At 60.0% G+C, this 13935-nt stretch overlaps 3 protein-coding genes across 3 annotated transcripts, besides 4 other annotated features; all 3 read left to right on the top strand.

The window, feature by feature from the left end:
* Positions 1 to 137: 137 nt before the first annotated feature.
* On the top strand, positions 138 to 5516 carry Tco025E_00286 (uncharacterized protein; the record flags this gene model as incomplete). Its single annotated transcript, XM_029367230.1, has 1 exon — positions 138 to 5516. One exon carries the CDS (start codon positions 138 to 140, stop codon positions 5514 to 5516), a length of 5379 nt encoding a protein of 1792 aa, XP_029232690.1.
* A 256-nt stretch (positions 5517 to 5772) lies between these two features.
* Positions 5773 to 5803: a microsatellite.
* Positions 5804 to 6090: 287 nt separating this feature from the next.
* Positions 6091 to 6124: a microsatellite.
* Positions 6125 to 6300: 176 nt separating this feature from the next.
* Positions 6301 to 9861, top strand: Tco025E_00287 (cullin; the record flags this gene model as incomplete). The annotated part of the gene is made up of 1 exon (XM_029367231.1): positions 6301 to 9861. One exon carries the CDS (start codon positions 6301 to 6303, stop codon positions 9859 to 9861), a length of 3561 nt encoding a protein of 1186 aa, XP_029232691.1.
* A 227-nt stretch (positions 9862 to 10088) lies between these two features.
* Positions 10089 to 10114: a microsatellite.
* A 272-nt stretch (positions 10115 to 10386) lies between these two features.
* Positions 10387 to 10418: a microsatellite.
* A 332-nt stretch (positions 10419 to 10750) lies between these two features.
* Positions 10751 to 13852, top strand: Tco025E_00288 (uncharacterized protein; the record flags this gene model as incomplete). Its single annotated transcript, XM_029367232.1, has 1 exon — positions 10751 to 13852. The coding sequence occupies one exon, from the start codon at positions 10751 to 10753 to the stop codon at positions 13850 to 13852; it is 3102 nt and encodes a 1033-aa protein (XP_029232692.1).
* Between the last annotated feature and the right edge of the window lie 83 nt (positions 13853 to 13935).

Consider the following 13935-nt stretch of genomic DNA (forward strand, 5'->3'; position numbering starts at 1 on the left):
CTTTCTTTTTTTCTTTCTTTTCCCCCTCCCCACCGGTTCCCCTGTCTTTGCTATTTCACCTCGTGCCTGCGCCCTCACCCTCACGCACGGAAGGGGAGCGGTAGAGTTGCGTCATTGCGTGTAGCAGTTAGGAGAAGATGCTGCGTCGTCTTGCTGGCGGTCACGGCGGCGGTGGTAGTAGTAGGAGCGGCGGCGGCCGACGCCTCCGTCGGGTCAGTGAGGAGCTGCCTGTGTTTTCCGCCCTCGCGCTGCAGCGGCGCTTCTCCTTCAAGTACGCCACGAAGCTGCAACATGATGAGATGCGGCAGCCGTTTTACATACATGAGAAGCGGCACGGCATCTTCAGTAACGAGCAGAACGTCAGGAAGGCACGTCGTGGGTTGCCTTTTATCACCCCACTGTACACGCGGCACATGAATCTGTGGGAGACCGACACGGACGCATCAAACAATCGTTTCTTTAGGGGGTACGTCTTTGGCCAGCGGGAGCTGCATCAGCTGCTCGGCCGTCCGCACGGGTTCGAGGCAAACAACACGGACGGCAGCAATGACCTTTCCGCCTATGAAATATCCACGGATCAGCGGTTTAAGGGTCTGCCGCGCCCGGCGATTACAAATCTGCACCATGAGCCGGAGTGGAGCTACACGCTCTATCGTGCCGGGGCCCATGGGGCGCAGCTCTCTAACCCACGCAGCCCGCTAACGGCGGAGGTCCTTGGCGATGAGTTGATGCAAATACGCGATATTAAAAGCCTGGAGCACTGCAAGGCGTGGTTTGCGCGTCTGCAGTACCTCATTAAGCTCCACTACGACGCGGTGGGGGACATTGGTGAGTTCAAGTCCCGCCACACGCAACACGTGCATGAGTTCTTCGTTGCCTTTCACGACGCCTTGAGTAGTTTTGACTTTGGCGACGCCTACTTAGTTGAGCACTTCAATGCCGCCCGCCCGAGCGAGTTGGCAGACCTCTTCGGCATCTTTCTTGAGATGGAGGCGAACTACGTGCACGAGGACTTCTGCCCCCGCTGCAGTCTGCCGTACAGCACCACACGGTACTGTGGCGAGGGTGACGCGAACACGCCATTCCGCAAGCATCGTGGACGGTGGGCGCCGCATCAACGATGGGGGCGTGAGTGGTACGCCGTTGTGGCCCGCCGCGCGGAGGCGCTGTGGTACCGCGCCACCGAAGACCCCTACTTTGGCACCCCGCAGCACACCCAACGCCAGGCAGAGGCCTTGTTGCGTGTCTACGTTCAGACGAAGCATCGGGGAAAGGCGAATGAGTTTATGAACGCGCTGCGGGGCAGCAAAGAGTTCCTGATGGGGTCCATACGCATCACGCCAGAGATGCAGGCGTCATACGATCATCTGCTTGACACGACGCCGCATCCGCACCTTTTCACAAATAGCTTTACCTTGGAGAGTAACGCGGCGCGGTATACAGGGGAGGTGCAGAAGGTGCCGCTTTCACCGCTGCAGTTTCGCATTGATATGGAGATGAGCAAGTACCGACGACAACAAAAGGAGGAAGGGGCGGTGCGTGTGCCGCCTGCCATGTGGCGCCTTGACACCTCCGCAATAGTGCCGTACAAGCTGGATCCCAAAACAAGGCGCGTCATCAACTGGCGGGAGGTGAAGGAGGGGATCGAGAAGTCGTTCCTGTCGACGGGGCTTCCAAAGGAGGCCTACACAGGCAGCGAGTGGCGGGAGATGTTGCATCTGAAGGCCGTCATTGCTGGCCGCGCGGCAAAGGCGGCAGCGCTGGAGCGACAGTTCCAAATCGACAAGGCCAAACTGTTGGATGCTGCGTCTAAACGAAAGCCGGCCGCAGAGGCGGCTGCGGCTGCCCACGCCACCAGTACTGTCTTTCCCGACAAGGATGGCTATCAGGTCTTCGATACGAGCGTGGCGTCACTGAAACCTTTCGGTGTCAGCCAGTCAGGGGTCGTGTTTCACTGTGTCACGCATACCTACCCCTCGCCTAGCGCTGTGCCGTACAGTGACCCGGTGCACGGTAAACAGTTTCTCCTTGACACAACGCCTGACGCATGCCACCTCTTTGGCGGCTTTGAGCACGGCGATCGTCTCCTGATCCGCGCAAAGGGCAAGGATGACAAGAAGGAGCATAATACGACTAGGAGTTCCGTGGCGGCAAGCGGCAAGGAGTTCGAGGTCATTGTGATGGGGGTCAGCAAAGAAGGCAGCGACTCGGAATGGCAACTGTGCGCCATGCACGTTGACGCTGCGCAGCAGCGGGAGCATGGGCTTGTCTTTCTTGGCACAGATTGCGTCGACATACGTGCACGGTGGGCGTCGGTGCGTTACGCTGCCGCCGCACCGCATGTGAGGGGGCGCGTGACACTGTTGGAGTCACAGCGCACCGCACGTGAGGAGTCCATGGGACAAGTCGTCGGTGTTCGCGATGGCGTCTTATTTGTGCAGTGGCGTCTTCTTCGGGGCGGCGGCAGCGAACTGGACCGCAGCGTTGCCGAGCCGATTGGCACCGCGGAGCAGGTGCGGGACGCCTACACCCTCACTGAGCAGGGAGTGGAGGAGTTACAGCATCCTCCCTCGTGGCGTACGCCGTTTCGTAACGACTTTGCGGAGGAGCGGCTGGAGGAACTCCAGCAGGCGCCATTTACGCGAGAGAAGTGGGCCTCCCTCATCCAGGGACGCTACACACCAAAGCGTAAACGGTTTGGATACGCGCAGCACACCACCGTGGATGACTTTGAGACGAAGGAGTACAAGGACCGGTTGCTCTCGAAGCAGTTCTTTCATAACCCGCAGGCCTTTGAGGTCATTCCGGATCGCCGTGACCGGGCCGTGACGTTTGGTGGCAAATGGGAGTATCAGCGCACGCAGGGCCTCCCAACGGTGGATCGCAATGAGCTAGAGAACGGCTGGAGTGAGGTGGAGGCGGTGACGGATGCCGAGATGTGTGTGATTGAGCAGGCGCTGCGAGACATCAGCGGTCGACGACCAGGCAACTTTGTCAAGTCGCCCACGAAGACGAGCTCGCTGCAGTTGAATGAGAGTTGGTGGGAGCCGCTGGAGTTTGGGTGGGAGCAGCACAACAAGGAGCAGAAGGCGTTGGTGGACCCAACGGAGCAGCGCCTCATCAACAGTTCTACCCTCCCCTTTGGCGGGAAGATCCCACCCTTTGGAACCTCGAGCGGTATTGGGGAACGCATACGTGAAATCGTGGAAGATTACGCGAAGGGATTTGGGTTGGGGCCACATGGCCATTCCCCCTCACACGACACGAGCCATTACAATACCCTCAATGCCGAGGATGCCCGGGTGCGAGAGTTGGGTTACCAGGATGCGCTTGTTCGCCTGTTTGACGCGAAGCTTGCGGACAAGGATGTGCATCAGTGGGCCGTGGAGCAGTGCGCCGACGGCGAGGCTGATGTGCGACAGCTGCTGCTCTCGCTGCATGAGTGGCGCGAGCGCGGACGACCTCCCTCCCTGCTCTTGGCGCAGGTGCTCTCCAAATACCTCGAGCAGGAGATTGCGGCGTTCAACGCGGGAGTTCCCGCCTCCGTACCCAAGCTTTCGCTGCAGACCGTGGATGGCACCTTGTCCCCGTCTGGCAACCGCGGGGAGCGTAGTGGGACAATTTGGGCCGATGTGGAGCCCACCGCGTATGCCTTGCAGTGCGCCAGCCAAGCCAGCCACGGCAGCGTTGATGAGCCGTTTATTCTCCACTTGCTGAAGCGTGCCCAACTAGAGGAGCGCAACGCCAACTTTACCGACCCGCACTACAACGCACACCTCGAGAAAGCCGTGGTGAGCGAGTTCCAGCTGGGACTCGCGGCGCTGGTCGGCAAAGGCGTCTCTCCGGCGCTTCTTGCCCAAAAGACAAGCCAACTACACCGCGGCTCCGTGCGGATGAGTGGAAACGTCATTCCATTCGTCAAGAGCCGAGAGTTGGCGCGCCTGCTGGAGCGCATGGGACTCTCATCGGAGAACATTGCCGTTGTGACTCGCGGTCTCGCCAATTGCCCGGAACAGGAGTCGGTTGGGGATGACTTTGCCGTGCCTGTTTCACTTATTTTGTCGTGGGGCGGGCCGGGTTCAGGCTCGTCCGCACACGCGGGCGATCGAAGGGGCAATGCGACGCAATCGCGTAATGAGCGGCAGCGGAAAGGTTCTGCCTCGCTTTCTAGTGCCATTCGGCAACTGGGAGAGAGACGCCCGGGCGCGAGGAGCTGGCAAAACGAGGACAAGATGATGGTGCACGTCATTGAGGAGCTGGCGCTGCGGGATGATGGACTCGTGATGGACATTCAATACATTGCGCGCGAAAATAGACGGAACCCGGTCTTGAGGCATGAGTTCTTTGCGGCGCTTCTCCCTGTCTTTGCCGGCAACCATGCAAAGGTGGCGCAGCTCTACGACGACTACTGTGCGGGGAAGTATGTGCCTAATATCACACTCGCGATAGAGGCATTCATCGCGTTTCTTTGCAACGTCACCAAGCATGCGGAGGTCTATTCTGGGGCCTCGTACTTTGAGATGGGGGCCCCGAATGGGCCACATGCCGGGCAGTACACCTCACTCAAACTTTTAGACCCGCTCGATGGCCCATTTGTCTTTGACAACGTCAAGGCAGAACACATTGAAACGGTGGAGCGGTTTAAGCGGCATGACATTCAGGTGGGACCGGTGCGGGCCCCTGCTACAGGCTTCATCGCCGCCAACTCCAAGTCGTTGAGTTACTTTACACGCCGTCCAGAGGAGGTTGTCTACGTCTCCACGGACGCCGATCAGGGGCTTCGCCGGTCGTTGGAGAAATCCGCGCACTATAAAGCCATAGCCGCCAACCCGGCAATGCAGTTTTTGCTTAACACGCAGAATGGTGCCGGTATTGTGGCAACTTTCAACCGCTTCTTTTACCGCACCATGCCGATGCTTGCCTTTTATCAGAAACTGCTGAAGCACTACGCGGAAAACGTGCAGCCGCTGCGGCAGAAGGCGCAGAATAGTGTGCGTGGGTTGTCACGCGTGCTGGAGAACGAACGCTCTGCCGCCATTGAGGAGTTCAGGCGCAACAGTGAGCGGTACTGGCGGAACGTTCTGGAGGGCCGCAGCGTGGAGCAGTCAATGGGCGGAAATGGCGGTGGCGGTGGCGGCGAGAGAAGCGGCGGCGGTGCGACGTCCGCCACGCCATCGTCGTCGCCGTCGGCGCAGGGGGCCATTGCCGGGGACGTCGCCAGGGTGCTTGGCAGCGGCCGAGCAGGCGATCAGAGGCGCGGCACTCAAAGATCATCGCAGCAGCAGCAGCAGCAGCAGCAGAGGCAGAGGCAGAGGCAGGAAAAAACGGACGGGAATGGTGGCGGCGGTGTCCGCACGGCGTTCCCCCCACGCCAGGGCGCCTCACGCAGCATGACGGACCTGCTGTCGAAGCTGAACAAACCGAAAGGGTCAAATAATTCGGGCGGCGCGAAGGGCCAGACGAAGCGAGGCCCGGCGAAACCTCCCACCGATGGGGGTCGTGGGGCAAAGCCATAGGAGGGATAGGGAGTGAGAGGTGAAGTGGTTGGTGGAGGTATTGCAAAGGAAAACGGAACGGAAGCGGCGTGGGGTGGAATGTTGGTTCATATTCTTTTTCCGTTTTTTTTTCTTGTTTGTTGCCGTTTGATATTCTCTTCTGTGTCGACTCCACCGACACGCGGCGGCATGCGCAGACATACGCATATGTAGGAGAGGAGGAGATTTCGTGAGGGGCGAGTGAAGAGAATCCTCCAAGAAGAACAAAAAAACGGCGGTGCGTGTGGGTGTGTGTGGGTGTGTGTGTGAGGGAGAGAGAGAGGAAAGCGAAGCACGCGTGCCCGTGAGCGGCGTGGGAATGTTTGCAGTGCACCAGTCACGGCATGCCGCTCCTCGCGTTCCGATTCGGCAATTTTCCATTCGCTTGAGATGAGGCCAGCGATGTGTTTCTACCCCGTCATTTGCTCTTCTCTCCTCTGTCGCGGCATGCGCAAAAGCATCGGACCGCCTAGCCTTCCTAGGCTGCCTTAGGGTCATCATTGCCATCCGCAGCTATACACGCATCACCCCTGGCTGTATATATTATATATATTATACACACACACACACACACACTGCAGGCACACGCAGGTGCACACATTATTGATAGGTATATATACTTCGCTGTGGGTGATCGAGCGCGAGGGATTAAAAGAAGGAAAAAGAGAAAACAGAAAAAAAAGGAGAGGAATAAAATAAATAGTAAGGCGTTGGAGCGCGTCAGGTGGCGGCAATATTGGGGAAGACAATTTCTTCGCCAGCTTGAATGTCGCTTTCGCTCGGTCCAACCAGCATTAGTAGCAGGCGGCATGAAAGTGGCGGGAGCCGTGGCGATGGCAAACGAACTGGTTCTTCCCGCATTCGCGAGTCAGACGTCTTCGCGCAGCTGCAGGATCGGCCCTCGGTGGAGGACCTCTGGCCCGGCGTGGAGAGTTACCTCGTGCAGGCGGCCCACACGATACGCACCGGGAGCGTCGAACTGATGGACCGGCTGCGGGACGTGAGACACCGCATGAACTGGTACGCCGTGATCTACTCCGTGTGCAGCGTACACCCGCAGAAGTCGAGTGAAATTTACCAGCACTTGTCGCTCTTCCTTTTGAACGACTTGGAGGTCAACGTTCTGCGGCCGCTTCTCGAACAAGGCACCGCCAGTGGCTCATCGTCGTCGTCGAGCTTGTGCCAGCAGTTCGTGCAGCAGTACCGACTCTTCATGGCATTCCGCCGCGTCGTTCTCTCCTGCTTCAGTTACTTGGATCAGTACTTCACTGCGAAGTTTCGTCTTGACCCGGTGACGGCGTTGTGCGTAAAGATGTTTTACGTCGTGGTGTATGAGCCCATCAAGGAGGCGTTGGTGGCGGAGATGCTGGAGTTGGCAAATGCGGCGCGGACGGCGCAGCTTCGTGGCAGTGCGGTGTCGTCGGCAGGCAGCGACGTGCAGGAGACAATTGCGGCCATTGTGGAGATTTTAACCACAGTGAAGGCCTTCTCAACCCCGTGCGACGCGGCCGCGCAGAGTGCACGACCCCACCCCAAAGAGGATGCCGCAGGCCCTTGCAGCTTCGCGCAGGGCAGAGGCGAGGGGAGCCGCGTGCCCGCTGCGGCCGCCGCTGGGCCAGAGCGCAGGCAGGGCGCGACAGCAGAGCCGAGGTGTGACGTGCCTCGTGCGCATGGCCTCTCCACGGAGTCCTGTTCGAGGAGAGGCGGCGACAGTGATCAAGACCGAATGCGGCAACGGACCGCCAGTGAAGGCCACAGCGGCAGCTCCTCAGCAGCGGAATGGGATGCAATGGCAGTGAAAGCGTTTAGTGCTACCCGTATGCTGCGCGAGATGCTTGAGAGGCGTGGACTTGCCGAACTGGTAACGGGTCATTTGGTGACAAACCCCAGTGGCAAGAAGGGTCTTCAAAACAGCGGCGGTGTTGTTGGAGGTGCTGCTGCGGGTGGTGGTGTTACAACGTGGCCAGTGGATTCCGTGGGGGTCGTCATTGTCGACGTCGTGCAGCCGCTACATTCTCTCATCTTCGCAGACTTTGGCCTGCGGTACGTGGAGGCCGCCGAGGCGTACTACCGAAAACAGCGTGCGATGCAGCTCAGCCTGCCTGAAGGCTGGATTAACTACATATCGTGGGTCCAACGCTGCCTTGCGGTGGAGCGCGTGCTACTGCGGGACGTGAACGCGCCACAGCTTCCCAGTGCTCTGCGGAGGCGAATGAATCACGTCCTTCTAGTGGAGGTCCATCGGTTGATTATTCTTGCGAAGGAGACTGGCTTCCGTGCCCAGTTGGATGCGTGGGACAGCCTTACCTGGCGGGGCGCCGCTACCACGTTGAACGACGTGGCTTCCACTTCCTCCGCTTCGACGGGGGCGGCAGTGTTGGGAGATGGCAGCGACGTGGACGCTGCCACGGCGTCGGCCGCGTGCGTCGTAGCACCGCCGACAAATCCGTGGGAGCGGCTCCCGCAGGAGGAGCTTGGACGCCGCATAAAAGACTTCGTTACAACCTTTCTCAGTACGCAGGATGAGGCGTGCTGGACGTTGCTGGCCAGCGAATTCGCGAGCAAAGTAGTCATGGACACTGTCGCGCTGTTCCTCGCCTACATGTCCCAAGTGGAGGCGTTGACGCAGCAGCAGCAGCCGCCGCCGCATGAGGAGGAAGCGCTGCTGAGGCCGCCGCAGGCGCGACAGCGGAAGACGGTCCTGCCCCTGAGTCGGCGGCGGCGGCTGCTGCTGCTGGCGAAGAGGGGGGAAGCTGTGCCAGCGGACCCGGAGCCGTTGACGCAGCAGGGTCTGGCGATGGGACTTATTGGCGACCTTGTGGATGTGTCGACGCACTACACTGACCTTATTTGCGACAAGTTTAATGAGCACCCACCGATGCAGCTGGCGATGGGCGACGCGTTGCGTGAGGTGTTAAACCCAGATCGATGGGGGCAGCTCGTGGTGGGGGGCACGATGCATGCCGGCGTCTCTGCTCTTGCACGAGGGGAGTTGCCGAGCGTTCTCCTCAACCATGACGCCGTGAAGAGAACGCTGGGTGTGCTGAGGCGGTTGACCACCATGCGTGGAACAAAGGAGATTGCTGTGCCGCAGTTCTTTGCCCTGTACTGTGACCAACTTTGCCGGCGGGAACTCGACGACGGCGTGACAGACCCCGTAGATCACGTCGTCTACCTCATCACACTTCTGGACGACAAGGACGTTTTCTTTGAGCACTATAAACTCCTCTTGGCACGTCGTCTGCTGTTTTTACCGTCGGCACAGCTCAATATGGATCGAGAACATGCATTGATGCATAAGCTGCGCCAAGCCCTGGGACGCACGATGACGTACAGTCTGGAGGCCATGTTGCGGGACCATGAAGCAAATGCGAGTATGAATGAGGAATTCCTGCGGTCCGATGTTTGCCTTGCATTACGGACGAAGCTGCGGGTGCAGGTCCTTACCGCGGTGCACTGGCCGACCTATCGCGTGCTGCCCCTCGCCCCATGTGACTCGCTCGCCCGCGCAATGAAGGCCTTCACGGATTACTACATTGCGGTACATCCATCCCGTATGCTGCACTGGATCCACACGCTCGGATCCGCGACGCTGCACGCCGTGTTCCCAAAAGGCAACAAGGAAGTGGTTGCCAACACCCTGCAGGCACATATACTTCTTTTGGTGAGCGACGCGTGCAACGCCGACGGCGGTCCTGCGGCGGTCAGTCCGGGGAACAGTGCGGGTCAAGCGACCGCGACGCGGTGGCGTTCGCTTTCCGGTCGAGAGATCTCCGCGGCGATGGGAGTGGAGTTTCGCGACATTTACATTTATCTTGCCCCGCTCGTGCAGCACAAACTCTGCAATCTTCTGCTACGCGTGGGGCCAGCAGCCGTAGCCGGTGCAGGGCCAACAACCCCATCGCCGTCACTACCCCGCGCAGAGGCGGCGGCGGTCGTGCCTGTGCCTGGGCGGCTGCTGCCCGAGGACAGATTTACACTGAACTTCGATTACGCCCACAGGCTGCGCAAGTTCAAGCTCCCTGTTGCACGTTCCACGCGAGGCGATGAGTGCGAGGGAGCCGCGTTGGACCCCCCGTCTGCAGACAGGAGAGCGAGTGCTCTCTCCGACGGAATTGAGGTGTCGCGGCGACTTCAGATGGATGCTGCCATTGTGCGCGTTATGAAGAGCCGACGTGCGCTGCGGTACTACGAGCTTCTGGAGCTTACGCTACAACAGCTCTCCAAACACTTTGTTCCCCCGTGCAAGATCCGTAAAGACGCAGGTGGAGGATCTTGTCTGTCGCGGCTTCCTGCGACGAAGCGAGACAGACGCCTCCGTATTTGAGTACGTTGCGTGACCGGCCCGCACCACCCTTTTTTGGGGAGCAAAGGAGGGAGCAAAAGGACAGAGCGACGCCGAACAAAACACGGCCTCAAAGGTGTGGTGTGCTGTTGAGGGGGTGGGGTGGGGCGAGGCGTTGGAGAGCATGCAGGGTAATGTGTGCTGTTTCCCTTTTTTTTTATTCTCCCCACTTTCCATTGCTGCGTCTGCTCGCGCTGTCGCTCTCTGCCTGTGTGTATGACTGTGTGTGTGTGTGCCGTAGCCGCTCCAGAATGAGGTAGTAGTTGTTATATGTTGTGGACATTGCGTTCCTGCTTTTCCTCGTGTTTTGTGCACGTGTCTGTGTGCCTTATTTTTGTTTTTATTTCCGCCTTCATAGTCTTTCTGGTGCCGTTCTGCACGACGTTGTGGGGTCTGTGGGGAGCTCGAGTGCCGGAAGGACTTCTGCTATTTCATGCTGTCACTCTCCGGCAGATGCTGTCCATGCGAATATATGTGTGTGGGTGTGTAATGCCACTTTCCCTAACCCTTTTTTTTGTCTTTGTCTTTTTTTTCTTCTTATGCGCCATCACCGCCGTCGTGGTTGCTTTTGCTGCTTTTCTTTTCCTCGCCCCGGCCGTCGCTGCGGTCGCCGTGCAAGCGGCGGGAGAGGCGGCAGGAGGGTAGAAGGGGGAGTTTATACCACGTGGAATGTGTGCATGTGCTCCTCCTCCTCCGCTGCAACCATTTCTTATTTTTCTCCTGCTTTTTTTTTTGGGGGGGGGTCGTTTTTTTTTTTCCGATGCGTTGCTGCGGCGGTGGTGTGCCGGACGGGCCTTCACCCTGCGCCGCAACTATTTCTCACTTCACGCGTGGAGTTCTTCTCGAGGGCGTTGCGTGCGGAGGCGGACACATGCAGAGGGTGCGGCTGCTGGTGGGCGCTGACCGCCTGCTCTGCACGGCGCGCCGCTGCCTCATGGGGAGGAGTAACACGGCGCTAAGCGGCCACGTGCCTTCGCCCGGCAGCGGCGGCTTCGTCGTGCGGGAGGCGATTGCGCCGGAGATGGTGACAATTGAGCTGCTGCCCGCCGCGGAGGAACACTGTGGCCACGCAGGCGAAGGCAGCGACACTAGTGGCGGGGTGGGCCGTGCCGCCGCGAACTCCCACCGCCGCGGTGGCGAGGCGAGTTGGCGCAGCGGTGGTGGTGGCACGCAGGTTGCAGGTGAACACCTGCGGCAGAAGCACTACTGGGATGTCACGAGCATTGACAACTTTGCGAAGAGCCGCGTGCTCAACTACGTCCGCCGAACAGGGAACCGCTCTGCAGACGTGTTTGAAGTGAGCGCGGAGCCGATGCTGGGAAGGACGGTGTACCGTGCACGATGCAAGCTGGTCCTCCCCTCACCGCACCACTTCTACGTGGCAGAGGGCGTCGGCGAGGATGAGAAGGACGCGGAGCTGCTGGCCGCGATGCACGCGGAGCGGGTGTGTGACGCGTTGGGTGTTCCGCTCTTCCGACTGTCGTCCATGCAGCAGAAGTACGCGGAGAATGTCCGGCGCCAGGGTCGCTACGCACCGATGCCGGGCGATCCAATCAAACCGGAGAACACAATCGCCCCGCCACCGCTGCGTATGCTGACGGCGGCGCCCGAGGGCAGCGGTGCCGCCGCCGCCGCCGCCGCCGCCACTGACGCCGCTGAGGCCTCATCCTTCTTTTCCACCACCATCGCAGAGGCAGAGATCATCACCGACACGAGTGTGACGGGCAAACGCAGGCGATGCACGTCAAAGCTGTCACTGGAGCAACCCCCACCGGCTGCGGCTCCCACGGCTCCCACGGCTCCCGTTGATGCCACCGCTGCGAATGGCACAACGACAGCCCTGGACGCTCTTCAGGCAGACGGTAGCGGGGAACCGCCGTATCACGCCACGGTGCACTATCCGTGGCATTCCCCCGCTGCGCCGGGCAGTCATGGGGGAGTCGCGGCGACGGGAGGAGGAACGACGGCGGCGATGGGCACCGCCGTCCCTTTTGACCCAACGGAGGGGGGCATGTGGCAGATGGTGAATGCGAACTCCACACGGTGTTCCCCCTCGCAGGATGCCCTGCTACTTCCGTGTGTGTACGAGACGACGGCGTACGAGCGGCTGAAGGATCACTTTCTGCATCAAGGCATGACGCTGAAGGACCGCATCACTATTTCTCACGTGGCCGTGCCTGGCCACTCCGCTAGAATGTATGTGGCAGAGCTGCGTCTTCATGACGCCATCGTCGCCCGTGGAAAGGCGCAAACCAAAGAGTGTGCGGAACACCTTGCCGCGATGCATGCGGAGTTGTTGCTGGACGCCCTTGCGCGGCCTTTGTTTCCGCAGGACGACGCGCGGCAGGCGAGACATGCGACGGCGGTCGAAAGGTTTGGCCGGTGGGCACCGAATCCAATCACCGGGGACACGCAGCACCCGCGGCCGCATGACGCGCTGCCGCTCCCGCTGAAGCAGCAGGTTGGCGGTGATGAGGTCTGGCTTGACCCGCAAATGCTGCGACGCTACACTTATCAGCGCAGCCTCGGGGAGCGCCTCATTGCGGCGCACAATGAGATAAACAACTACTGCGGTGATTACATTGAGTCCAATCCTGATCCCGGTCTCCTTGCTGAGTCGCGGAAAGCCCTGGAAGCGTGGCAGCGTGAGGTTGCCCGCAACCCACACCCCGACCTGTTTGTTATCACGCGCATGGGCGAACAGTTCCGTGCTAGCACGCTGCTGCCGGTGCCCAAAGTGTTTGGCGTTCGCGGAGGTAATGCGGTGGGCAAGACGATGGAGCAGTCGATGGATCTCTGCGCCCTGCACGCGGTGGATACACTCTGCGCGCTGGGAATTCCGCTCTTTCCGGACCCCTCGCGGCAGCGCGCGTTTCTGGAGCAGCGACGACGCATGGGCCTGGTGACGGTGGAAGACATGGCGAGGCTGCCGTCAAGCAAAGGGCTTGTCGCCATTCCGGCCCCCTCCTTGGCGGCGGCGGCCTCCAAAGCCCCGTCCCCGGAGAGGAGTGCACGGCCGCCGTACCTTCCTGGGTACATGGTTGAAGGCAACCAACCACGCCCGCTGCCTCACATTGCGGACACGCTGTGCATCTTGCACCTCCGCATCCCCGAGGACTTTGACGTCTACGGTGAGAAGCTGAGCGATGAGGCCATCATTGAGGCAGGCAACGAGGCAAAAGTCTGCGTGCAGAACTACCTGCGCCACCACCTGCCGAGGAACAGCAACGTAAATGCGTCTGTGTACATCACCGGCTACGGCAGACAAGTGAGTGTGCATAACATTGCGTACCTGCCGCTTGTGCTCCCCAGTGCGGGACGTCCCGCCCCCGAAGGAGCCACAAATGCGAAGAAGAAGAAAAAGTCTAACAACTCCGCTGCGGATGCGCCAGAAGGGGGTGATAATACTAAAGGGGGAGACGCCACATCTTCTGATTCTTCTTCTTCCGCTGCTGCTGCTGCTGCTGCCGCCGCGACCAATGGCACCAACGATGAGGGTAACAATAGTCGCAGTGGCTGTGTTGCGGCAGTTTCACAGTCGCGCGAGGCTGAGGACACGGAGGACACGGTGCAGAAGGCCACGGAGCGTCTGTTGGCGGTCGGCATCTCGCTCAAGAAGAAGGATGCGGAGAGGATGTGCTACCTGCATGCTGTGGAAATTCTCCGCGGCTTGGGTCAAGACGTGCTCTCCAACTACCGGGCAGGGCTCCCGCGCCGCAAGCAGCCGCCCGCAACACCGCAGCCACCCACCACGTCAACGCCGCCTCGGGCAGGAGGTGGTGGAGCGACCACCGCGCAGGATGGCGGCGGCGGCTTTGCGAGGGACAAGCTTCAGCCGGATAATGCGACGCCCGAGAAGCCATCGACGCCGAGGCCGTATATGCATAGGCTCATGAAGCATTTTATTACAAGTGGGCGGCATTACACGCCTCCAAAAAGGCGTTTTCAGCCCGGCCCCAACTCGCCTTTTTGAGGAAACTACACGAGTAGCCCCATCATAACCGATTGCGTGCGAACAGTGCCTCCGTCCATGAGACAGCAGAGGCGGAAAAAGGA

Source organism: Trypanosoma conorhini, assembly GCF_003719485.1.
Source record: "Trypanosoma conorhini strain 025E chromosome Unknown Tco_14.4_contig_00005, whole genome shotgun sequence".
NCBI classification, from domain to species: domain Eukaryota; phylum Euglenozoa; class Kinetoplastea; order Trypanosomatida; family Trypanosomatidae; genus Trypanosoma; species Trypanosoma conorhini.